Genomic DNA, 25526 nt, shown 5'->3' with positions numbered 1-25526 from the left:
TGACCTTCTTCCCTAGTAAATAAATTACTCTTCCCCCTAATCTAATGAATTAATTAATATCTCAGTCTGGCTTTTGGTGGAGTTCTAGAAACAGAGAAAGTTCATTTTCAAACACTCAACAGTGTCTACACACTATACACACCTCCACAGAATTAAGATTTCAGATTCAGATTTAATTATCATGTGTATCAAAAACATTCTGTGAATGGCACTCTTTGCGTTAAGAGGATGCGCTGGGGGCAGGCCGCAAGTGTCGCCACACATTCCGGGGCCAACGTAACATGCCCACCGTGCTCGGCAGAACTACGCAGAGCACACCCAGTGACAAAGCAACAACAGCAAAGCAGGTCCTGTTCCTCCCTCCCGCCTACCCACGCGCAAACACAGTCCAATAACCCCAGGAAGGGCCGCTTTCGGCCTCCAGCCCCCAGCGGACGTGGGTTTGCGGGCATTGCGCCTTCGACTTCCCCAGCAGCCTTGCAGAGACTTGCAGACTCGGGGATCTCCAGCCATTGGACCTCGACTTCTGGACTTCAATCGACCGCTGGGCTCCAGTTGACCTCAGGGCTTTGATTGCCTTCCGGACTCCAGTCGAACTCCGGACAACAATCGACCTTTAGGCTTTGATCTTCAACGCTGATAGAATCAATGGAGGCTCCCTGATCAACCCACACAACATGCTGGAGGAATTCAAAGGGCCAGGCAGCATCCATAGAGGAGAATAACCAGTCAACGTTTCCGGCCGAAACTCCCTGCTGCTGCTCTGCGCTTCATGTTTCCAATGCTAACTCCCTTACCCTGTCCTCTCGGAGAATGTCTGCCACGGAGTATTAGTTGTTTCTGTGCTTGGAGTGGCCCCTGTACCCATTGTCACTGATGGCCAGAGTGGGTTAATGTGCCTGGTGTTTGGGGTGGGGTCATGTGCTGATTGTTAGTGACGTTTAAGGTGTTTCCTGTACTGGGTTTTATATTGGATTCTGTTCGCTGTGAGGTGGAGTCAATACCAGGGCAACCCCTCATCTAAGGTTTCCCCCTCATCCCAGCTCCATACCCAAGGGCAGCCCTTTTCAGAGAGGAGCTCACCTCAAGTCCATGACTATCTCTTTGTAATTTTAGTCCTGGGGTAGCGGGGAGCTGGCCCCCCAGTGACCGAGCCACACACCTGGGAGAAGGAGAGAGGCATCGGATTGTTAGCCTGTCCTTCGCTCTCGCCACTGAAGCCTGCCAGCGCAGAAAAGTTATGGCAGGTAAAATGTGTAGAACTAACAGACAAACTCACCAGCTTCTGGTAAACGGTTACCACTAACCGGCTTCTGTTAACTGGTGACCACTAACCAGCTTCTGCTAACTGGTTACTACTAACCAGCTTCTGCTAACTGGTTACCACTAACCGGCTTCTGTTAACTGGTGACCACTAACTAGCTTCCGACAACTGGTTCCCCCCTGATTGGCTTCTGCTAAACTGATTCCAGCTAACCAGCTTCTGTTAACTGGTTTCAGCCAGTCAATTTCGGTTAACTGGTTTTAGCTAACTGACAGTTTTGTAACCAGCATCCACTAACTGGGTTTCCACCGGCCTGTTTCTGGGGGGGTGACCCTTCTCTCCAACATCTCGCTGTGACTGAGCGAGCAGTGGCCCAGAGTGGACAAGGTGCCCAAGTTGTGTGGCTGAAAGCGTGTTAGCATCCTCGTTCTCTGAAAGATCCAAGGACTTGGAATATGAGAACGTGTTGAGTCTGGTTACACACAGCCTTTGCGATCCTGCGCGCAGGGGCGGCCTGGCCTTACTGAGTTGATGAGTCCAGTCACTGATTAAAATCCTTTCCAACAAAAACACAAGACCATAGACACAGGAGCAGAACGAGGTCATTCAGCCCATCGAATCTGAGCATGACTTGATTTATTTTCCCTCTCAACCCCATTCTCTTGCCTTCTCCCCGTAACTTTGACTAATCAAGAACTTGTTGGCCTCTGCTTTAAATATACCTAGTGATTTGGCCTCCACAACTGTCTACGGTAATGAATTCCGTCCGGCTAAAGAAATTTCGCCCCCGATCTCTGTTCTAAAGGGACATCCTTCCACTCTGAGGTTGTGCCTTCTGGTCCTAGACTCTCCATTGTAGGAAACACCTTCTCCACGTCCACTCTATCTAGGCCTTTCAATATCTAATAGGCTTCAACAAAATCCCCCCCTCCCCATTCTTCTAAACCAACGAGTAGAGGTCCAGAGCCATCAAACGCTCCTCGTAATTAACCCTTTCGTTCCCGGGATTATGAGGTTGATTCCGGCAGGTCACTAAGTACAAGGTAGAAAGCAGCAGAAGATGACGACGGGATAAGTGGGGGTAAAAAGGTAGTGAGTGGGTTTTGGAGGCTGTGAGTGGAAGGGAAGAATCAAACGAGATGTGACGTAGGGGCAAATAGTTTATTTGTGCTCATGTTCCAATTCAGTCTAACGTGATGTACCTCATTTTCCTTCCAGCTAAAACTTTAGCTGAGCTGCAGAAGTGGGATGAGGTGACGGAAAGCCAGAGGGTGACGAACAGAAGGCAGTCCGACAATGGCGAGTCTGATTGGAAAACGCCGGAAAATGTCCTCATTTTAGCGCAGCACAAAGCGACAGCCAATCCAAACTCAGGGTGCCGCCAAGAATCGGCCAATCCAAATTCAGGACAGGAGGCCGTTGTTCAGGGAGACAAACAAGCCCCACCAATCCAAGAGCAGCACATGAGAGGGGGCGGGATCTCAGCCTGGGAGAATGGAACAGCTCTCCGGTCAGTCTGAACTGGAGCGCAACAGGCGGAATATTCAATAACCCTCAATCCATTTGTGGTGTAGGCTGTTGTCCTGGCCAGGAGAAACTGGTTGGAGAGCAAGCAGCCTAGAAAGCAAGGCCGCAAATAGCCGGGCTGCGCCGAGGGTGGGCAAGACCATTATTAAGGCTAACACACCTCACTGAATCTGCAAGGGACTAATTGAATCGCCAGCATCAGGCTCTTCATTGCTTGCTTGTTCTGTTAATCCGCTGCAGGCCGGGCCACCGCCCAAGGTGGATGACACGGCATTAGATCAGCGACGGGAGAGCGCGAAGGGCATCCGACTCACCCTGAGAGTCAGGACGATGTGGGACTGGAATCGAACATCACGGTGTTATTTCTGATTTACATCCCACGGTGATGGAGCAGAGATTAGAACAGCCTGGATTCGGGAGAAGGTCTGGAGGTCATCTCTGCTTCTGAGAACACTCTTCTCCAGATGTCCTGTTGCTGAATTAAGTTGGAATCCGTCCAGTGCTGTCACTCTCCCACTCTGGGCTCCCTGTCCAGCAATACCTACAAACAGGGGGTATTACCTTGTACAATCTTCCACCACCTCCTTAACCACCCTACTGCCCCCACAGTGGGCAATCACTAACCCTTCACTTCTGGCAGTTTGTGGGGACCGCTGGAGGATCACTGATCCTGAAACCCCTCTGCACCCAACTAGCCAGAGGTTAGAACTAATTTTACACTAAGCTGGAATTTAAAACAAAAAAAAAATCAATATATTTGAATTAACAGAGAACTAAACTCTTTAAACAGAAAACGGCGGAGATCCTGTGGGAAGAGGGAAAGAGGAGTTTGTGTTTTGGGTTGAGGGCTTTGCGTTGGAATTGGGAAATGTGTGAGATTAAAGAGCACAGGCCAGGTTAAAGAAGGTGAGCAGAGTGTGAAAAGCTAAATGGAGGGGGAGCTTAGGTGAGATTAAGTGACTTTGAAAGATTTGTGTAAAGCGAGGGAGGGTGACAATGGGATAAGTGGGAGGGTCGCGGATAGGAACAGAGGAATCGTTACCAGCATTGGTAATCTGAGAAACCATCAAACATAGGAGCTGAATTAGGACATTCAGCCCATCAGGTCTGCTCCTCCATTTCATCATGGCTGATTTCTGAACTCCATTCTCCTGCCTTCTCCTTGTAACCTTTGACCCCCTTGCTAATCAAGAAAGTAATAAGACAAGAGCAACGTTACAGTAAATACAAAATCGTTGAGTCTGTAACAGTGTAATGCTCATTACTAGCCAGGCCTTTGCTGAGTTCCTCTTCAAGTTTAGATTCTGTTTCTAAGGTGGGAGAATGGGAAGCTACAATAACAGACAAACATCGGGGTACAGATGGGGAAAACGGGGTACTGATAGGGAGAATGCATGCGATCTGTTTACCAGGGGTGTGGAATCGAGAACTAGGCGGCACAAGTTTAAGTTGACGGCGGGGGGGGGGGGGAGTTTAATAAGGAGGGCAACAGTTTCTCCCAGAGGATGGTCTGAAGTAAACTCGCAGTAGGCAAAGCAATAACTGGTGTTCTGAAGATTTAGCTCTAATGCGAAAGGAAACTTAGAGGCAAGGCGTAGTACTAGTGATGAAGACGGAGAAAGTGTCGGGGCAATGTGGCTGCCTCGTTCTTTCCAGAGGAAGTGGCTGAGGCAGGTACATGGACAACATTGAAAAGTTACTTAGACAGGTACATGGACAGGGGTTCCCAACCTGGGGTGCATGGACCCCTTGCTTAATGGCATTGGTCCATGGAATTAAAAAAAAAGGTTGGGAACCCCTGGTTTAGAGAGATATGGGTCAAACACAGGCCCATATACCAGAGGGCATGCATTGAAGATGAGAGGGGGTAGGTTCAAAGGGGGTGTGAGGGGTAAGTTTTTCACTCAGATAGTGGTGGATGCCTGGAACGCGCTGCCTGCTATGGTGGAGGCAAATACTATAGAGGCTTTTATGAGATGTTTGGATAGGCACATGGTTATAAGGAGGATAGAGGGATATGGACATTATGTAGGTAGGAGGGATTGGTGTTTGGGTGTTTTTGATTTGCTTTTTAGCTGGTTCAGCATAACATTGTGGGCCGAATGGCCTGTTCCTGTGCTGCACTGGTCTATGTTCTAAGTCTGACTATCTCAAACGGGCGTCTTGGCCAGCAGGAATGAGATGGGCCGAAGGGTCTGTTTCTGCGCCGTATGGCTGTTACCCTAAATGAAGCAGATCGTCAGTTTAGGATGCTGCCTTGTTTCTCTCTTCAGTTGTTGCCTTAGGGAATGCCTTCCTGAGCTGCCGGTCATGTTTTTAAAGAGAGTGCTGTTTGACGGGGTTGTGCCGGGAGCTGCTGACAGTGACAGTGACGGGGCAGCAATATACTGTACTGTATTACTGCAGGATAGGGGAACCTGCGAGCGGGCCACCTGCTGCCCCCTGCTGCTTGCGGGTAGGAGTTGCAGGTTTGGGAGGTTCAAAAAGCAGCAGCCAGTGACACCAGTGTATCTGCGTTGCTGGAGAAGACTGAACGGATTGGAGAGCTGACTTTGTGTTTTTAGGAATGCTTTCTATAAGATGATGAGCAGGAGGTGTAGACACCTGGTTGGGTTCTGTAACAGAGCAGACTATAGCAATAATAAAGTATCCTGCAGGTGCTGGAAATCCAGAACAACACACGCACACGACACTGGAAGAACTCAGCAGGTTAGGCATGAGGGGAGATAAACAGTCGACGTTTCGGGCTGTGATCCTTCATCAGGACCGGAAATGAAGGGGGAAGAAGCCAGAATAAGGTGGTGGGAGGAGGGAAAGGCTGCAGGCCAAGGGGTGTTAGGTGAAGTCAGGTGAGGGGGAAGGTGGGTGGGTGGGGGAGAGGGAATGAAGTGAGAATCTGGGAGTTGATAGGTGGAAGAGGTAAGGGGCTGACGAAGAAGAACACTGATAGGAACGGTGAGTGGTAGTAATACGTTAATTGGCAATAGAAGGTGATTAATAGGCAGACAAGGGGGTGGAGTTGAAAATATCCAGGGCTTGAGTTGGAAGGAAATGTTTTTGGTAAGTTTGCAGTCCAATGCAATGAGACAGCAGGATGATAGTGAATAGTTGGGAGAGTTTGAGAATATGTTAGGGATCATGAAGCTGATATTGCAGGAAATGCCAACTAATTTCTCAGGGATATTTTCCAAAGGTATTTTGAGTTCAGTTCAATGAGGCTTTTACTATTCTTTAGGGTTAGAAATTGGGTTGTGACATAGGGGTATAACATTAATGCTTTAAAGGAAAGAATTTTGAGTAGGCCCTGTTCTTTTGGCTAAACCTACCTTTCCATTGACTAATTTTGACCAGAGGTCCTTGGGTACAACCCCTTACCATGGCTAAGTATTGGGGCAAAAGGCTTCCTGTTTCACAGCCAAAGGGTTGTCCTTCATGCCTGGTACGTGTGGGGCCTCTTTTCTCCCTCTGCCAGCCCCCAGCCCAAGTAATTACCCTGGGAAGATTGTGGAGCAGCCCATGTTATAGGGCTCTTTCTAGGCTGAAGGGGCTGAAGTCAGTTTCACTCCCAACCACCCGATATCCCTTAATACTGAACACAGCACCAATCTGGAGAAAATGATGCAAAGAGTGGAATGAAATAGAGATATTTGACTTCAGAGTTCATCGTAAGATCTGTACATTGTATTAAAGAAACTTCTGCTTCACCTCCTGGACAATTTTTAATGTTTGCTCTGTTAGTGTGGGTGAAAATTCAAAGGTTTAAGGTTCAAAACACATTTATTATCAAAGAATGTATAAATTATACAACCTTGAGATTTGTCTGCTTACAGGCAGTCACAAAACAAGAAACCCAAAAGAACCCAATTTTTAAAAAAATACCAACCCCAGTGAGCAGAGAAAGTGAAAAAAAAACACAAATCTTGTAAACAACAGAAGCGAGCAACTATATGAAATCCTTACAACACTTACCACTATACCAATCTTGGTGAATTATTTATTCTTAACATTTGCTTTTGCTCTTACTTCTTCTGTTAAACGTTTGCTCTTGGGAAGGGGAAGATATTGAAAGGGTGCAATGCCTAGTACTGTACATTCCTAGTCACCAAGGTGATAATGGTAGGGCTGCACTTTGCACTTGTCCATTCCATTGACAGGCAAAATATCAAGTTGGCAACGACAGGACATTAACCCAAGAGCAATGAAGACCAGAGATATATAACTTGCATTCTTGAGGTTTCTTTTTATAGTTTAAGATCATGTATTTGTGTATTATTTATTTAGAGATATGGCATGGTAACATTTGTGATGCAGAATTATCTTTGGGAATCAAAGCAAAAGACAGTAGACAGCAACTGTTCCTGCTATTTCCTATGCAGAGTCACTAGATCAGGGTTTTATGCCATGGACCAATACCATTAAGTTGGGAACCCCTGGCCTAGAATATGGAGGCTGGAGAGCAGCTTCATATGAGGTACAATGTTTGCCAGTTCAACCACATACAGTGAAACACGTCGTAGGTAGAAGGCTGAGCTTAAACACAAGAAAATGTGCAGTTGCTGGAAATCCAGAGCAACACTCACAAAATGCTGGAGGAACGCAGTAAGTCAGGCAGCTTCTTCAAGATTGGAAAGGAAGTGGGGGGAGGGTGGAGAGAGGACAGGGAGGATCGCTAGAAGGTGATAGGTGAAGCCAGGTGGGTAGGGAAGAAGGGCTGGAGAGGAAGGAATCTGATAGGAGAGGGAGAAAGGGAAGGAGGAGGGGACTGGGCTGGGTTGGGGGGGTGATAGACAAGTGGGAAAAGGTAAGAGGGTAGAGTGGGGTTGAAGGCTGAGTATGCTTCAACCCTGAAAACAGGTCCAATCTCTAGTGAAGAGTCTGAGAAACATCTTCTACACGGTATATGTTCCTTCCTTTTCTCTCTAAAAGGTCACTTCCCTCCTGATCATCACTTTCTCTGCAGTTTCCCTCATTCTTGGGTTCCGACACCCCCGTTCTCTTTCCATTTCCACCCCAGAGCCCCCGCCAACCATTTCTCAACCCTCTTCTCACTTCACCAGGGTTCACTGCTTCACCTGGGCAGCCCACGCCCTTTTATCTACCCTTGCTCCAAGGCATTGATCCTCTCTGCAAACCCCACAGTCCTCCGAAACCTCACTTCAAAACCAAACCACAACGCCTGCTCTCAGTTCCACAATCTATTCCCCGGCGTCTCTGTTCTCCATTGGAAATGCTACTGATTCTTAACTTCATGGATAGTAGATGATTTGATCTTGGGCACTATTTTTCGTCAGTTAGTGATAGAAAAACATAGAAAATAGGTGCAGGAGTAGGCCATTTGGCCCTTCGAGTCTGCACCGCCATTTAGTATGATCATGGCTGATCATCCAACTCAGAACCCTCTACCTGCCTTCTCTCCATACCCCTGATCCCTTTAGCCACAAGGGCCATACCTAACTCCCTCTTAAATATAGCCAATGAACTGGCCTCAACTGTTTCCTGTGGCAGAGAATTCCACAGATTCACCACTCTCTGTGTGAAGAAGTTTTTCCTCATCTCAGTCCCAAAAGGCTTCCCCTTTATCCTCAAACTGTGACCCCCTCGTTCTGGACTTCCCCAACATCCGGAACAATCTTCCTGTATCTAGCCTGTCCAATCCCTTTAGAATTTTATACATTTCTATAAGATCCCCCCCCCCTCAATCTTCTAAATTCCAACGAATATAAGCCTAGTCGATCCAGTCTTTCATCATATGAAAGTCCTGCCATCCCAGAAATCAATCTGGTGAACCTTCTTTGTACTCCCTCTATGGCAAGGATGTCTTTCCTCAGATTAGGACACCAAAACTGCACACAATACTCCAGGTGTGGTCTCACCAAGGCCTTGTACAACTGCAGTAGTACCTCCCTGCTCCTGTACTCGAATCCTCTTGCTATGAATGCCAGCAGACCATTCGCCTTTTTCACCGCCTGCTGTACCTGCATGCCCACTTTCAATGACTGGTGTACAATGACACCCAGGTCTTGTTGCACCTCCCCTTTTTCTAATTGGCCACCATTCAGATAATAATCTGTTTTCTTGTTCTTGCCACCAAAGTGGATAATCTCACATTTATCCACATCAAGTTGCATCTGCCATGAAATTGCCCACTCACCTAACCTATCCAAGTCACCCTGCATCCTCTTAGCATCCTCCTCACAGTTAACACTGCCGCCCAGCTTCATGTCATCCGCAAGCTTGGAGATGCTGCATTTAATTCCCTCATCCAAGTCATTAATATATATTGTAAACAACTGGGGTCCCAGCACTGAGCCTTGCGGTACCCCACTAGTCACTGCCTGCCATTCTGAAAAGGTCCCGTTTATTCCCACTCTTTGCTTCCTGTCTGCCAACCAATTCTCTATCCACATCAATACCTTACCCCCAATACAGTGTGCTTTAAGTTTGCACACTAATCTCCTGTGTGGGACCTTGTCAAAAGCCTTTTGAAAATCAAAGGTGCGGTAACAGGCCCTTCCAGCCCAACGAACCTGTGCCGCCCAATTACATCCATGTGACCCGTACATCTCTGAAATGTGGGAAGAAACCGGTGCACCTGGAGGAAACCGACGTGGTCACGGGGAGAACACGTGAACTCATTTCAGGCAGTGGTGGGGATTGAACCTGGGTCGTTGGCGCTGTAATAGTGTTAGACTAAATGCTACGCTACAGCAGCGGGACGTGACAGTCCCATTTGCCATGAGACAGGCTAAGTTTATGGGCCATCCTGGTCTGGATCTGAATCAAACGGGACGCAGCTACTTGCTACGGTCTTGTAATAGAGCTCGCAGACAAGAACTCATTAAAGACTGGTAAACGCAAGAAGTACTCAGATGCTGTAAACCCAGAACAAATGCTGGAGGAACTCAGAAGGTCAGACAGCATTTCCGGAGGAGCATCAACAACCGAAATTTCGGACCAAGCCCCCTCTTCAGGACGGGGGAAGAAGCCAGACAAGGTGGAGGGAAGGGAAGGAGTACAAGCTGGCAGGTGATAGGTGAGACCAGGTGGTGCTGGGGGGTGGGGAAGTGAAGTAAGAAGCTGGCAGGTGATAGGTGAGACCAGGTGGTGCTGGGGGTTGGGGGATGAAGTAAGAAACTGGCAGGAGATAGGTGAGACCAGGTGGTACTGGGCGGCGGGGGGGGGGGGTGTGAAGTAAGAAGCTGGTAGGTGATAGGTGAGACCAGGTGGTGGGAGAGGGTGAAGTAAGAAGCTGGCAGGTGATAGGTAGAAGAAGTAAAGGGCTGAGGAAGAAGGAAATTGATGGGAGAGGACAGTAGGCCATGGGGAAAGGGACAGAGGAGGGCACCAGGGGGAGGTGGTGGGCGGGTGAGGAGAGGTGTGTTAACTACAATGAAAGGTCACAAATCTCTTAAACTCCTTTGTACCAGATACTGTAATGTGAAACGGGGCTGCCCTCGTGTGTCTGTCCTTTACAGGTAGATGTGGAGTTTGCATCAGATTCCTGGCTCCCGTAGATGATAAACAGGGTTTGAATTGTCTTGGGGGCAGCTCCCACGCAAGGTGGGACAACTTTTCCTGCCAGTGCCACTCACCCCACAAACCCCCTCCATCTGTCTACCTGTAGCAACCAGCCTGACATCTTACACCCCTCCTCAGTCCATCAGTCGCTTCGAATTCCTTTCTCACCACTTTCCTTCCCTATGCTCGAAATCTCGCCTCTCCGCTCTGAGCCCCGATGTAGAGTTTCAACCTAAACATGTCGACACTCCCTTGCCTCCCAAAGATGGTGCTGGACGCGATGATTTCTTCAGGCGGGTTGTACGTTGTCCCAGGCTGCGGTGAACCTTGAAGTCTTCTTGTTTGCAACGTTCATTATCAGACACACCTCAGCACAGGCATCTGTGTCGTCCAAAAACATGCAAAGAGAACTAAGTTTACTTGTCGCGTGTACGTCAAAACATGCGATACCGAGAGCAAGCTGTCGCCTATGGAGCAAGGTCGCTCCGTCCACGTGTCTGATGAACGGCGGAGACCAATCCGGCTTGGAACCAGCAGCGACGCAGGAGTTGCCAGTCAGCGTTGAACTCAACGTAGGAACTCCTGAGAGGTTTACTCCCAAAGTTTTCCCCATGGGTGGGTATAGCCGCAAGGCAGTGGAGGTTTGAGATCAGAGTTTTCCTTCTCCTAGGTGAGCTGCCAACCACGGCCGAGGAGCCCCGTCTGCCCGAAGCGCCAGTAAGCCGCCTTTGCCCCTTCTCCTGTCAGTAGAAGCAGAACAGCTGGGCTTAGTAGCTAAACCACGCGTGAAGGTCGGGAGCTATTTGAGATGCACATTACTTTGAGCATTTAATAGGTAGTGGGAGTTTGTCCCCTTTACCACCCCCGACTATAACAGCCTTAAGGAACTAGGAAACCAGGAAAGGTATGAAGAGGGAAGGTAACCAGTCTTTTTCCCAGGGTAGAGATGTCAAATGCCAGAGAGCATAGCTTTGAGGTGGGAGGGGTGAAGTTTGAAGCAGGTTTGCACGGCAAGTTCTTATTGCACAGAGAGCGATAGGTGCCTGGAACGTCCTACCAGAGCGGGAATGGAAATAGACACGACAACAACATTTAAAGGGTGTGTAGATTGACACATGAACAGTAATGAAAGGATTTAGAGATAAAAGATACTGTTTTTATAAAAAAGGATTAGTTTTATTTGTGACATATGCATCGTTTAGGTTCACCAGATTGATTCCTGGGATGGCAGGACTTTCATATGAAGAAAGATTGGATGAACTGGGCTTGTACTCGTTGGAATTTAGAAGATTGAGGGGGGATCTGATTGAAACGTATAAGATCCTAAAGGGATTGGATAGGCTAGATGCAGGAAGATTGTTCCCGATGTTGGGGAAGTCCAGAACGAGGTGCCACAGTTTGAGGATAGAGGGGAAGCCTTTTAGGACCGAGATTAGGAAAAACTTCTTCACACAGAGAGTGGTGAATCTGTGGAATTCTCTGCCACAGGAAACAGTTGAGGCCAGTTCATTGGCTATATTTAAGAGGGAGTTAGATATGGCCCTTGTGGCTATGGGGGTCAGGAGGTATGGAGGGAGGGCTGGGGCGGGGTTCTGAGTTGGATGATCAGCCATGATCATAATAAATGGCGGTGCAGGCTCGAAGGGCCGAATGGCCTACTCCTGCACCTATTTTCTATGTTTCTATGTTTGCGTCAGGGAACCAGCGTGCTGTCGCAATTCAAGATTCAGGCCATGCTTCCCAGTGCCAAATCTCACTAACGTGACCGTCTTTGGACTGTGGGAGGAAACCGGCGCACCCGGAGGAAACTCACATGGTCATGGGGAGAATGTAGAAACCTCTTACAGACAGTGGTGGGAATTGAACCCAGGTCTGATTCCATTTACCCTATCTACACCCCTCATAACCTTTATCAAATCTCCTCCGAATCTTCTACGTTACAAGGAATAAAGTCCTAATTCATTCTTTCCTTATAACCAAGGATCTCCAGTCCAGCAACATCCTTGTAAATTTTCTCTGTACTCTTTCAACTGTCTTGACATCTTTCCTGTAGGTAGTTGACTAAATCTGCACAAATGCCAATGTCTTATACAACTTCAACATCCCATCTCCTGCATTTAGTACTTTGATTTAGGAAGGCCAACATGTCAAAAGCTTTTTTTGCAACCCTATCTTCCTGTGCCACCACTTTCAATGAACTGTGGACCTGTATTCCCTACACATTTTGCTTCAATGTCAGCTTCTAGGACTTTCCCCTTTGGGAAGGAATTGTTCCTATTCAACAAGAATCCTTGGAGATTTGAACACAATTTCAGGAAAGGGTTCCTTTGATCCACGTTTCAGTTCCTTTAAAACCTTGAAACCCCCCTGGTGCTGACCTTATGACCTGATGTAAGCCGTCATGGATAGGTTGAAAGAATGAATAAATCTCTAACTCACAAGATTCTGCAGATACTAGAAATCCAGGGCAACATTCTGCTTTATCTCCTGGTTTCTAACCAGACTGACCCCTGGACCCTGAGGTACATTCCACAGTCCATTGACACTTCATCTTACCAGCTAATGATCATTAGTCTTTTTAATATTCAATCACAGTACCTGTGTTGTTCTCATTTAATCAAGTTAATTTTTGCACCTTTAACTACCCTTGCACAGTCTGTTCTACAAACCTGTTAATTTGTGGGCGAAAGAATTCACAGTCTTGTGATTTCATGTTATGTTCACAAGGATGCTGTTGGTGTCTGCACATTTTTCCCTTTGTGTATGAGGGTTGTATATGGACAGTTCAGACCACAAGATTGAGCCTGTAACAGCAAATCAGGCATCAGGGAGACGGTGGACTTGATTTATAGCATCACAGTCTAGGATAGGTTTGGCATCTACACTCAGTAGGCACTTTATTAGGTACACCTGTTTCTTCATGCAAATCTCTAATCAGCCAATAATGTGGCAGCAACTCAGTGCATCAGAACATGCAGACATGGTCAAGAGGTCCAGTTGTTTTTCAGACCAAACAGCAAAATGGGGACAAAATGTGATCCAAGTGACCTTGACCATGGAATGATTGTTGGTTTGAGTAGCTCAGAAATTGCTGATACCCTGGAATTTTCACGCACAACAGTCTCTAGAGTTTACAGAGAATGGCATGAAATAGGAAAAAAAAAATTCAGTGAGCAGCAGTTCTGTGGGCAAAAACGCCCTATTGATGAGAGAGGTCAGAGGAGAATGACCAGACTGGTTCAAGCTAATAGGAAGGCGGTAGTAACTCGGGTAACCACGCATTACAATAGTGGTGTGCAGAGGAACATCTTTGAATGCATAACACATCAAACTTTGAAGTGGGTAGACTATTAAAGTGGCCACTGAGTGTATATTGGAAAGTCCATGAGGAAGTCATGCATTCTTTAAGTGGAGTTAATGAAGGGTAGATTTAGAAAGTTCTAAGGCTAGTTCACAATGATTCCGAAGGCTCCTGTGTAGGTCTTCCATTCAGGCCACAGCTTTCCACCTATTGGTGGTGGGATGGAACCTCACTTTGGGTAAAAGAAGTGTGTCACATGGGGGTGCTGGGAACTGACCCAAATGCAAGACACAGACACTGAAGTACAAGAAACAGGACTTGACTAGAGTAAAGACGTGACAGGATTCAGACCAGGAGTAGGGACAAGAATGCAGACTTGGGCTAGGGAAAGCAGGACCAGGACTAGGAACCATGGACTAGGAGACAAGGCTTGGACTCTGAGCCTGAGACTAGACAAGGACCCAGAACCTGGGTCTTGCCTCGGGCTCAGACACCAGAACCAGGCAAGGACATGACTTGGCTGCCAGCTGGAGTCTTGGGACTTGAGCTTGGCTTGAGGCTGGGGTCTTGGGTCTTGAGGCTTGGGTCTTGGGTCTTGAAGCTTGGCTTGAGGCTGGGGTCTTGGATCTTGAGGCTTGGCTTAAGGCTGGGGTCTTGGGTCTTGAGGCTTCGCTTGGGATCCTCAAGGCTTGGGGTCTTGGGTCTTGAGCTTGGCTTGGGATCCTCGAGGCTTGGGTTCTTGGAGTGGCGTAGGATCCTCGAGGCTTGGGTTCTTGCAGCTTGGCTTGGGATCTTCGTCTTGAAATGCAGAGGCTGACAACTTGGAGGCTGGAGCTGAGAGACAGACTGGGAACTGAACATCAACATAGAGCCGGGACTTATCCTTCGACAACCAGGACTCACCTTTAACACAACACTAACATGAGACAGGACAGAACATAGACATAGAGCCGGGATTTATCCTACGACAAGCCAGGACTCAATTTCATCTCCACACCAAGGTGGGACAGGTCCACCTGTTGGGTAACGGCAGGACAGCCAGACTTACCCAACAGAGGCAAAGACAAGACAAGACATGACCCCAACCCCCGCAGGGCAACGGCAAAACGGCCTGACTTACCCCACGGAGGCGAGGACAAGACAAGACAAGACATGACCTCGCGCGGGGCAACGGCAGAACAGCCTGACTTACCCCACAGAGGCGAGAACAAGAGGAGACAAACACCAAAGAACTACAGACAGTTCCATCTCTGCTCCGGGGTAGCTCCAAGTCTCAGTTCAGCCAGCAACCTCAGCTGGCTGCAGAAACAGCTGGATCCCTACCTAGCTCAGTGTGGCTGGTAGCCACTCAGCTGGCCCGGAAAACAGCCGAATCCATACCACAAAGACCACTCCAACAAGTGGCAACAAGGCTCCATGAAGCAGTGGTCATCCAACCAGGCCTAGAGATCACAAATGGTTTCATCAGCAGGTTGCTCCAAGGGGGACTGACAAGACAAACCAGCAGCCCACACTCAACCCCAAGGCTACTTATATTGCAAGCCCAAAGATGGGGATCAGGTGCCTATGATTAACTCAAACAAGGGTCAGCTGGAAGACCCGGAGTCCTGAGTCCACGGACCAGACCATGAACCAGAATGGGGACTTCACAACCAGACCATGACAAAGTGTTGCACTACTTCAGTCCTTCCATGGTGAGGCAACACTTCATCTGTGAATCTGAATCTGTTGGGGTCAACTCTCCTTTGCATTGGTGAAACCCGACCTAGACTGGGGGACCACTTTGTCAAGTACCTTCGTCCGTCCACAAAAAACAGGATTTCCTAGTAACCAACCATTTTAATTCCAGTTCTCATTCCATCCCAACATGTCGGTCCGTGGACTCCTCTACTGTCACTCTCGGGTTACAGGAGCAAGGCCTCATATTCTGTCCAGGTAGCTTCCAACTGGATGGCATGAACTTCTCTAACTTCTGGCAATTTTCCTCCTCCCCCTTCCATCTTCTTCCATTCCCCATTCTGGCTCCCCTTCACCTCTCCAAACCTGCCTATCATCTCTCTCTGATGCCCCTCCCTTCCTCCTTCCCTTTCTCCCCTGGCCCACTCTCCTCTCCTATCAGATTCCTTCTTCTCCAGCCCTTTACTATTTCCATCTATCACCTCCCTGCTTCTTACTTCACCTTCTTATTCTGGCTTCTTCCCATTCCTCCTCAGTCCTGATGAACACGTAGACTGTTCATTCATTTCCACAGATTCTGCCTGATCTGCTGAGTTCCTCCAACATTTTGTGTGTGTACTTAAATGAATGCCTAATTTGGAGTATTGTGTGCAGTAATACAATTTATTCAGCCAGGCTGGTTTCTGTTTAAACATTACAATTCTGTTAACGCTCACCTTCATTTCTGACTGCAACTTGATCGTGTCTGTCTGATGCTTCCACTGATACAGCTATTTCAACTGCTCTTTTAAATGTAAGTTGTACTTCAGTTAGGAGCCGTTTTTGAATGCTTTCTTGTTAGATTCCACAAACTAAGGGATCGCTCAGTGAATCATGAAGTCCATCATTGAACTGACAATGCTCATTCCCTTCAGTTCAGCTGCATATCATGAAATGGACTGCCCTTCCTTTTGACCAGTAAGATGGCAGTGCGTTTGGTCTTAGCAGCTTCTACAGGGCCAACAAGAGGTGCTACTATCCCACTTAAACTTACTTTTAATGATTGCAAGATCCTGCTATACGTCATGAACGACACCATCAGCCATCAGTGAGCTGCTCGCTGGCGGAGATGATGAAGGAGCCACACAGTGTGCTGCTGCCTGAGTTGATGGAGGCTTACACTCTATTGGTGAGTGGCCGCCATGGTCACTCTTCTTGTGATCGCAAGACCCTTATGGACATTGTCAACCTGGTATGCTGTAAGTTTGATTTGCTGATTTATTGGCTAAGAGCAGGAACGGATGGCAGGGCAGCCGTGTGGCCTTGGTGTCGCCTGTTTGCAGCGGCCAGAAAAGAAGCGTCGAAGCTGGTGCACTGTCTGGTGGGGGGGATGGACGTGGTGGCATGGCATCCAGGATTGAGTCTGTGCAAAGCACAGTGGACAGAAGACAAGTCCTAATGTGCTCAACTGCAGATTTTGGCGGCAGTCAAGGGACTCAGAGCCTCAGTTCACGGGGTTGCCTGCTTTACAGCTGCTAGGAGAGAGGCACCTGAGCCGGTGCACACCATCAAGGGGCAGCACGACGCAGCATCTGGGCTGCCCCAACAGTATTTGCTTGGCTGAAGACAAGCTCTTTTGTTGTCGACTGAAGGTTTCGATGTACTAAAGGTACCCAGGCTATATACGTGCATATTTTGTGTGGTTGTATTTTCACTGATATTCTTTATGGGTTACTTATCTCATATATGCAAGGACTGGGCCTCAAGCTGTGGTGCCACCTGAGGGGGTGGGGTGTTAGGGCAGGTGTGTTCCACTGGGAGTGTTGTGGTCAACTGAAGTTTTCAATAGATGGGGAGGGGGTCTGACTATATATTTTGTATTTTTACTGATATTCTATATGGGCTTGTGGTCTAGTATGTGCGAAGACTGGGCCTCAAGCTGCAGTGTTGCCTGGGGCAGTAGTGCTGGGGGTGGTGTCCAAACTGGAGGACTGTGTAGGACTATTGTGGTTGACTGTGGCTCGATGGCACGAGTTTTTGGCCTTTTTAATTACATGATTGTTATTTCATCTGTGCTTGCTATCTTGCTATGTGTGCTTTGTGCTGTGTATGACTGTTGTTACTGTGTTTTGCATCTTGACCCCAAAGTAACACCGTTTCGTTTGGCTGTATTCATGTACCGTTGAATGACAATTAAACTTGAATTGAATCGAAACCTTAAGCATTCTGCAATCAACGATAGTCTAGGCTCTAAAGGTTCCTGCATTACTTTCATGATATCAGTAAAGCTCATTTTGAGTGTCTTGGTTGGAGCAGTCAAACTCCGAAGCAAACTGTATGCTTTTCCACCCAATGCACTCTGCAAAATTGATACTTGTTTCTCATCGGCTATTCCATTTGCTTTAAAATATTGTTCGATCTGTTCCGTATACAAAATCCAGTTATCTGTTGTGCAATTGTAGCCAGCCATTTCTGCTTTTTTAAAAAATAGGATTATTATCATCTGCTATTCACTGTTTAAGAACCCGTGAACCCAGCCGTTTTCTGCCTTTTTATTAGCTCGACAGTTTCTTCCTTTCCAAAAGGCAGCTGCTGCGATTTTAACTCAAACGTCTCACTGCGCTTTTTTCAAAGCTCGATGATCTCGCTGCGCTGCAACGGGTAGGTAGCCGTCTCGGGTTTATTCAAAATGACCTCGTCACCATTGTTGTGTTTCGTTACTCCAAAACATCAAGTGGATTGTTCGATAAACAAGAACGCGAGGACAACTTTGTCTATAATGGCAGCGAGGCACGCGCCTATGACGTTAATGTCATGACGTATTCAAACACATACTTTTACATATAACCTATAACGCATCATTTTAAACAAAAGGCTTAATCTAACAATGTAGTTACAATATTACTGAAGTATTTTTCTTTTGCATTTACACAGTCGTTTATCTGTCCGGGGTGCGAACTTTCATTGATTCTATTGTGTTTCTCGGATTTATTGCAAGAAAACGAATCTTGCGGTTGTATATGGTGACACACATATATTTAGCTAATAAATTTGGTGTGACCCGGATGCTCCTTCATTCCAAAGTCGGTACCCGTGACTCGAGGTCGCTGATAGGTAGAATCTACACAGTTTAAACATTAATTCACGTCTGCTATTTGTGCTGACGGCACAGGCAGACCTTCCACCTCGATAAAAGCCAGCCGAGCACACAGGCGCCGGGAGCTTGCATCGAGCAGAGCACATGGCTACTCGCTGGGGAATCTGCAGCGCTGGCAGAATCAGCCACGATTTCGTGGTGGCTCTAAAGACCCTCCCGGACACGGACCACCAGGTCAAAAGAGGACGGACAGTAAAGCGAGTCTGGGGTTGTGGAGGGAGAACGTGGGGCGAAGGAAGAGGCAAAAAGGACGAGATGAAGATGTAAACAGGGAGAGAGACCAGGAAAGAAAAACAAGGGAGTTAGAGAGATGCACAGGCGAGAGTGGGCAAGAGAAAAGGATTGGAGGAAAGCAGGAAGTGGGGGAGATGGAATTGGGGAGTAAAATATCAGTCAGTCGTAGTGCACTTTCCTAAGTTTGACCCTTATCTCACTCAGTCCCGCCTCTCCATGTAGCAATCTTAAAAGCTGCTTCCACCTATGGCAGCTCATTGCATATACAGTACGTGCCAGTTTTAGGGACTGAAAGTGTTGGGAAGACTTGTCTGAGAAAGTTGCGGCGGACCGCCTAGTTCTGTGAAGGGGCTATTTGTTGCACGCGATGTGATTGGGAAGCACTTTGGGCCGCACACTATTGATTGTCCAGTAAACACGTAGCGATGCGATCGCAGAGACCACACCGGAGCACCGTGTGCACTTTGACTTTTGCGCTTGCCTTGGGGTGAGGTTAGTGGGGTGGAACGGGTCGGAATTCTCCAGAATGCAGCAAAGTATGAGGGTAAAGCCTTTGAAAGGTGCAAGACTTTGAGAGGAGTGACTGGAGTAGGGATTGTTGCAATGAACTGTTCTCTCCTCAGGCAGTTGTTGTGGCCAGCCGGGACCTTTCGCGATCTCGGGACTTTGCAGAGCGACACCAAATCCCGAAATACTACGGTTCGTACGAGGAGCTGGCGAACGACCCCAATGTAGGTAAGAAGTCCTGGGATCTGGGCCTTGTGCCTTACAGGGCGCTGGGGTTTAACGAGGTGTCGCCCCACATCCCATTCAGGACGGTTACGAAGGCTTGCTTTTATTAGGTCAGAAGGCTAGAGGTTACATTGCAACTTTTAAGGATGCGATTAGGCCGCATCTGGAGTAGTGCATCCAGTTCTGGGCACCCCACTGTAGGAAAGATGTTGAGGCTTTGGAGAGGGTGCAGAAGGGCCGCCACCTGGTTCACAGAGCATGGTTCATGAGAGGCTGGACAACTTTAGTTGTTTTCCCTGGAGCACAGGAGGCCGAGGGGAGATCTGACTGAGGTTTATAAGATTAAGAGACATAGACGGACAGCCAGTATCTTTTTCCCCAGGGTAGAAATGTCAGATACTAGAGGGCATGCACTGAAGGTGAGAGGAGGTACGTTCAGAGGGGATGTGAGGGGTAAATTATTCACTCACTAGTGCAGAGGCAAATACATTAGAGGCTTTTAATAGGCATATGGAGGGATAGGGACATTGTGTAGGTAGAAGGGATGAGTTTTTAGGGTTTTTGATATACTTTCAGCTGGTTCAGCACAACACTGTGGGCCAAAGGGCCTGTTTCTGTGCTGTACTGTTCTATCTTTGAGATACAAAGCTTGCTTAGTGGGCCTGCATTTATTGCCCCCTGCCCATGCAATGTTAGCATTCATTTCAGGGGGACTAGAAGCCAGAACATTGACGAAGCTAGGATGAAGAAACTGACCCATGCACATTGGAAATGTGTATGATCAATCACCATATCTTGATGGGTAGTTGAGGGCCCACAAGTGCGGCAGCTTTTTGAGAGACGACATAGTGCAAGCCATGGTGTGCCGGTGGTGGAAGAGACACTTGCAGGCTGGCGGAAGGGGTGCCAGTGACAATTTGTCCTGGGTGATGTTGAGTTTCTGGAGCCGGGGTTCCCAACCACTACTATGAACCAAGGGGCCTGTAGACCCCAGGATGGGAACCCCTGGTCTAGTGTTGAGCTTCACCCATTTAGGCAGACAGATGTTGCATCTTCAGTATAAAATAACCAGTGGGCAGACCTCATCCATGGGACTTTTACAGGCCTTGCCACTTGAAACTGCAGCCATTGGGACATTCTATATTGGTGTTCCTGCGCAGGTAGAATAACTTTAGCCTGCGGATTGGGAGGAAAAATGGTTTTATCCCCCACAAAGTAACAATGAATTGATTAACTAACAGATGTTGTCTACGTGGGGACCATTAACACGCAGCACCTGGACATGACTTTGCTCATGCTTCAGGCAGGGAAGAATGTTCTCTGTGAGAAGCCCATGGCCATGAATCTGAGAGACGTTCAAAAGCTGGTGTGTACGGCCCGAGCCTGCAACTGCTTCCTCATGGAGGTGAGTGCACTTCACGACAGTAACTGCTGATGTGAACAGACCGTATGGAGCTGGAAATTAAATTATTTCCTATTTCAGTTAGCGAGTGTCGGACATGTGTGAAGAAAAAGTGATACTATAATCTCCCAATAAACATTCCCAGCAGCAAAGTTAGATAATTATAGTCCCTTCCACACTGTCTAAATATAAGAAAGTTCAAAGTAGCAACAGACACAAAATGCTGGAGGAACTCAGCAGGCCAGGCAGCATTTTGTGTCTGTTGCTCAGAAGGACTTTGACAAGGTGCCACACATGAGGCTGCTTACCAAGTTAAGAGTTCATGGTATTACAGGGAAGTTACTAACACTGTTAGAGGATTGGCTGATTGGAAGGAGGCAGTGAGTAGGAGTAATAGGATCCTTGTCTGGTTGGCTGCCAGTGACTAGTGGTGTTCTGCAGGGGTAGGTGTTGGGAACACTTATTTTTATGCCGTATTTAAATGATTTGGAAGATGGAATAGATGGCTTTGTTGCCAAGTTTGCAGATGATACGAAGACTGGTGGAGGGGCAGGTACTGTTGAGGAAACAGATAAGATGCAGAAGGACTTGGATTAGGAGAATAGACAAGAAGTGGTAAATGAAATATAATGTTGGAAAATGCATGGTCATGCATTTTGGTAGTAGAAATAAACATGTGGACTATTTTCTAAACGGGGAGAAATTCCAGGAATCTGCAGAGGGATTTGGGAGTCCTTGTGCAGAACACCCTGAAGGTTAACTTGCAGGTTGAGGTAGTGGTGAGGAAGGTAAATGCTATGTTAGCATTCAATTCAAGAGGTCTAGAATACAAGAGCAAGGATGTGAAGCTGAGGCACTGATGAGGCCTCACCTTGAGTATTGTGAACAGTTTGGGGCCCCTCATCTTAGAAAAGATGTGCTGGGCATTGGAGAGGGTTCACAAGGATGATTCAGGAATGAAAGGGTTATCATACGAGGAATGTTTGGCTCTGGGTCCGTACTTGCTGGAATTCAGAAGGATGAGGGGGGATCTCACTGAAACCTTTCAAATGTTGAAAGGCCTAGACAGTAGATGTGGAAAGGATGTTTCCCATGGCGGGAGAGTCTAGGACAAGAGGGCACAGCCTCAGGATAGAGGGATGCCATCTCAAAACAGATGCGGAGATAATTCTTTAGCCAAAGGGTGGTGAATTTGTTGCCACATGCAGCTGTAGAGGCCAGGTCATTAAGGCAGAGATTGTTAAATTCTTGATTGGACATGGCATCAAAGGTTACAGGGAGAAAACTGAGAACTGGGGTTGAGATGATAGAAAAAAGGATCAGCCATGATTGAATGGCGCAGCAGACTCGATGGGCCAGATGGCCAAATTCTGCTCCTTCGTCTTATGGTCTTATCTCCAGCATCTGCAGATTTTCTCGTTTGTGAAAGTCCAAAGTGGATTTATTATCAATGTTTACATATAACTTTGAGACCCATCTCTATACAAGCAACCACAAAACGAAAAACTAAATAAACCCATTTTAAAAAAAGTGCCAAAAAAAAAAATTGTGCAAGCAAAAAACTCAGAACTGATGTTCACAAACATCGAGTCCACAGCCTCTCTCAGAACCAGTTACAGGCCACAGTTCAGAGACGAGTAAAGCTCACCAACTGTTCTGTCCCTCTCTTTTGGCCCTGACACCCTGACCTTCTCAATCTCATCTGGTGCTTAAATTGTTCAATCCTCGGGTTGTTCCTCACCCTCAGACCAAGGCCCTACTGATTCAATATGCTTTCAGCCTCACTCTCTGGCCCAAGCACTGTCACCTCACCTCAGTTACATATTAAAGCTCCCTCAATAGTAGTAAAACTATTTATGCCAAGCTCTGCATTTGCAACAGTCCTTTCATCATCCCAAATTGTGTTTAATATACATCTGCTTTGAACATAATATCCCAGAATGTTGCAAACTCCAAAGTGTCATCTTGGGATCCAAGAGGACTATGTACCCAAGGCACCTGACACTGTAGCTTTGGGCTCTAACTACATATTAAAATTTTAAGCAAACAATTTTACTGACTAAATTAAGATCACATTTATATATTTAAAAAAGCAACACATTGTGTAGGCCCTGGTCCTTTGACTTGTCAATTGTGTTTACAGGGTCTTTGGTCAAGGTTCTTCCCCGTCTATGACAAGATTCGAAGTCTACTATCTCGGAATCATGTGGGGGAGGTTAAAATGGTGAGAGCTGAATTTGGCACGTGGATGCTGGAGACACCACGAGTGGTGGAGAAAGAGCTGGGTGGAGGAGTACTCCTGGATATTGGCTGCTACTGTGTACAGTTTGCCTGCATGGTTTTCAATGGAGAGAAGCCAGATTCCATTCATGCTACAGGATTCCTCACGGAGAAAGGCAAGTGTGAACCATTCTATGAGAGACAGTCCCACACCCATCACTTCAGAAAGCCTCTACAAATGCCCCTTTCCTCATGATTCCTTGCTCTCCACTGAACTATCTCAAGTTCATCCATCCAATAAAGAGACATCTTTCCTCTTGTATTACTGCAGGTATTGATGAAACAGTGACCATCGTACTGAAGTACTCCAGGAAACGCATGGCTATATTAACTGTAACCATGGCAACACAGCTTCCTAACCAGGCAGTTATCAGTGGTACCAAGGGCATAATCACGGTAATTCTTTGCTCTTACCTTGCTTTCGATGATAGATCTGTGGTATTTTTACCCAATAGAGCCAGACAGCAGCCACTGTTGAGGTCTGACGTCCTTTCCTGCAGCCACCCTCAGCTCTAATCTGCTAATTAAACTTGCCGACGACACTACATTGATTAGCCTTATCTCAAACAATAACAAGGTGGCCTACAGGGAAGAAGTCATCTCTGACACAGTGTCAAGAAAACAACCTCTCCCTCAATGTCACAAAAACAAGGGAGCTGGTTGTGGATTACAGGAGGAATGGAGACGGGCTAACCACTATTGACATCAATGGATCTGGGGTCAAGAGGGTAAACAGCTTTAAGCTGCTCGGCAACCACATCACGAAGGACCTCACGTGGTCTGTACCCAACTGTGTGGTGAAAAAGGCACAACAGTGCCTCTTTCACCTCAGACAGCTGAGGAAATTTGGTATGGGTCCCCAAATCCTAAGAACTTTCTACAGGGGCACAGTTGAGAGCATCCTGACTGGCTGTATCACTGCCATTCACTGTTATCTTATTAGACCTCACACCAGTCAGTCATGTATAAAACTCCATAATGAACAGTCCCAAGCACAGCTGTGCAAGGAGGGTTGGGGGCTGGGCAGGGGGATAGCAACCGCATTCTGTAAATACCCAGTGCTACAGAAACACCAGCAGAAGCTCTGAATACCACCACTCTGGGACAGAGGACTTTCGCAAGTTACTGTTACCCCAGTAGGGGTGATGGGCTAAAGAATTGGGTTCCATTTACCATTGTCCTTCTCAGCTTGCTGCTCATTATTCTATAGTCCAACATGCTATCAACAAAACCAATTTTCATTGTTACATCCTGTCAATACCAGCAGGGTCACTGGCTTCCAGTCATTAAAGTAACCCTCATCCTCTTTGTCCCACTGCCAAACCAATATTGATCCCATTTGGCGACTTGTCTTGAATTTCTCCTAGGTTATCATCTTTTTAATCAGCCTTCCAATGTGGACCTTGTCAAAGATCTTACTGAATCCATGCAAGCTACATCAATACCTTGCGCTCATTAATATATTTAGTTGCCTCTTAAAATCATACAGGCGCTCTCCCCAACAAATGGTGCACTGACCAATCTTGCCTTTCCAATTTGATGTATTCTCCAAGAGAACATGATTGTTACACTATTCAAGCTGTATTCTGCTCAATGACATGTTTGTTCCAAGGTGCCAAGCCACATGTGGTGCCCCACAAGTCTCACAGTCAACGGAGTCATAGAGGAGTTCCCATTGCAAACTCCATCTCAGCCCCTCAACTTCACCAACAGTATTGGTCTAAGGTACGAGGCGGAGGAAGTACGGCAGTGCCTTCAGAAAGGTAAAGTAACGCATGCAAATACCACTTACCAGTTCCATGCAATATTCTACCCATCCTTCAGGATACCTAGTGAAACTAACTGCTGTAATGGGGAGGGGTATATTTATGGTCAGATCACCACTCCGGTGGTTTGATGGTAACAGTGGGGAGTGCGGTAGGATAACAAATCAATGTTATACCATGGGGAGCATTATCCATTGTCACTGAACACCCGACTGAGATAGCATTTGTTTTTGGCTGCAATCAGTGCTCCCTCTGGCTCACAGGAAGGAACATGAGTGCTATTTTGAAAGCAAGTCTTTCTGTTATTTCACTTGCAGGACTGAAGGAATGTTCCCGGCTGGCGCTGGCTGACAGTGAGCTGATGATGAGCATTTTGGATGAGGTTCGAAAGCAGCTTGGGGTGGAATACAGTTGAGATGCAGCTTGAAAATAAGAACCCTGACACCAGTGCCATTACAGAGCCACGTTTGAGTCAAACTGCACAGGAACCAGTGTTTGCACATGTGCACACTTGCGTCCATTACATAGATTTTTTTTGTCTTGAAATAGGCAACCAGATTGGAAAGATAGTATGATATAATCAAATTCAACACAATAAACTGTGCACCTGACATCTGAATATTGAGTCAATTCAATTGCCAACCCTATATTCCACAAGTAGCTCAGTTAATCTGGGGCCAGTCCCTCAC

At 47.1% G+C, this 25526-nt stretch overlaps 2 protein-coding genes across 7 annotated transcripts in view; both read left to right on the top strand.

Annotated features, from left to right (window-relative positions):
- The window catches only part of LOC140204822 (pleckstrin homology domain-containing family A member 4-like), a 73984-nt gene extending 68366 nt beyond the window's left edge, over positions 1-5618 (top strand). For 5 of the 6 annotated variants that reach the window (XM_072271655.1, XM_072271654.1, XM_072271651.1 and 2 more), the window contains 2 exons: positions 1117-1247; positions 2483-5618. In XM_072271655.1, coding sequence (XP_072127756.1) covers positions 1117-1247; positions 2483-2784 — 433 coding nt within the window. In that variant the 3' untranslated portion in view covers positions 2785-5618. The remainder of the gene's footprint in view (positions 1-1116; positions 1248-2482) is intronic. The other variant, XM_072271657.1, reaches the window with a different exon arrangement.
- A 12847-nt stretch (positions 5619-18465) lies between these two features.
- Positions 18466-25456, top strand: LOC140204820 (trans-1,2-dihydrobenzene-1,2-diol dehydrogenase-like). Its single transcript, XM_072271649.1, has 7 exons — positions 18466-18597; positions 19281-19392; positions 20631-20794; positions 22935-23187; positions 23343-23467; positions 24684-24834; positions 25155-25456. The coding sequence occupies exons 1-7, from the start codon at positions 18508-18510 to the stop codon at positions 25250-25252; spliced, it is 993 nt and encodes a 330-aa protein (XP_072127750.1). The 5' UTR covers positions 18466-18507; the 3' UTR covers positions 25253-25456.
- Positions 25457-25526: the final 70 nt, after the last annotated feature.

The sequence above is a fragment of the Mobula birostris genome, chromosome 11 (assembly GCF_030028105.1).
Source record: "Mobula birostris isolate sMobBir1 chromosome 11, sMobBir1.hap1, whole genome shotgun sequence".
In the NCBI taxonomy this organism is placed as follows: Eukaryota; Metazoa; Chordata; class Chondrichthyes; order Myliobatiformes; family Myliobatidae; genus Mobula; species Mobula birostris.
This window is presented reverse-complemented; position numbering and strand designations above follow the sequence as displayed.

Coding starts and splice junctions, on each gene's coding strand:
- LOC140204820 (XM_072271649.1), top strand. CDS start 18,508: ATGGCTACTCGCTGGGGAATCTGCAGCGCTGGCAGAATCAGCCACGAT. Junction 19,393..20,630: donor GGCGAACGACCCCAATGTAG/GTAAGAAGTCCT, acceptor ATTAACTAACAG/ATGTTGTCTACGTGGGGACC. Junction 24,835..25,154: donor ACGGCAGTGCCTTCAGAAAG/GTAAAGTAACGC, acceptor TTTCACTTGCAG/GACTGAAGGAATGTTCCCGG.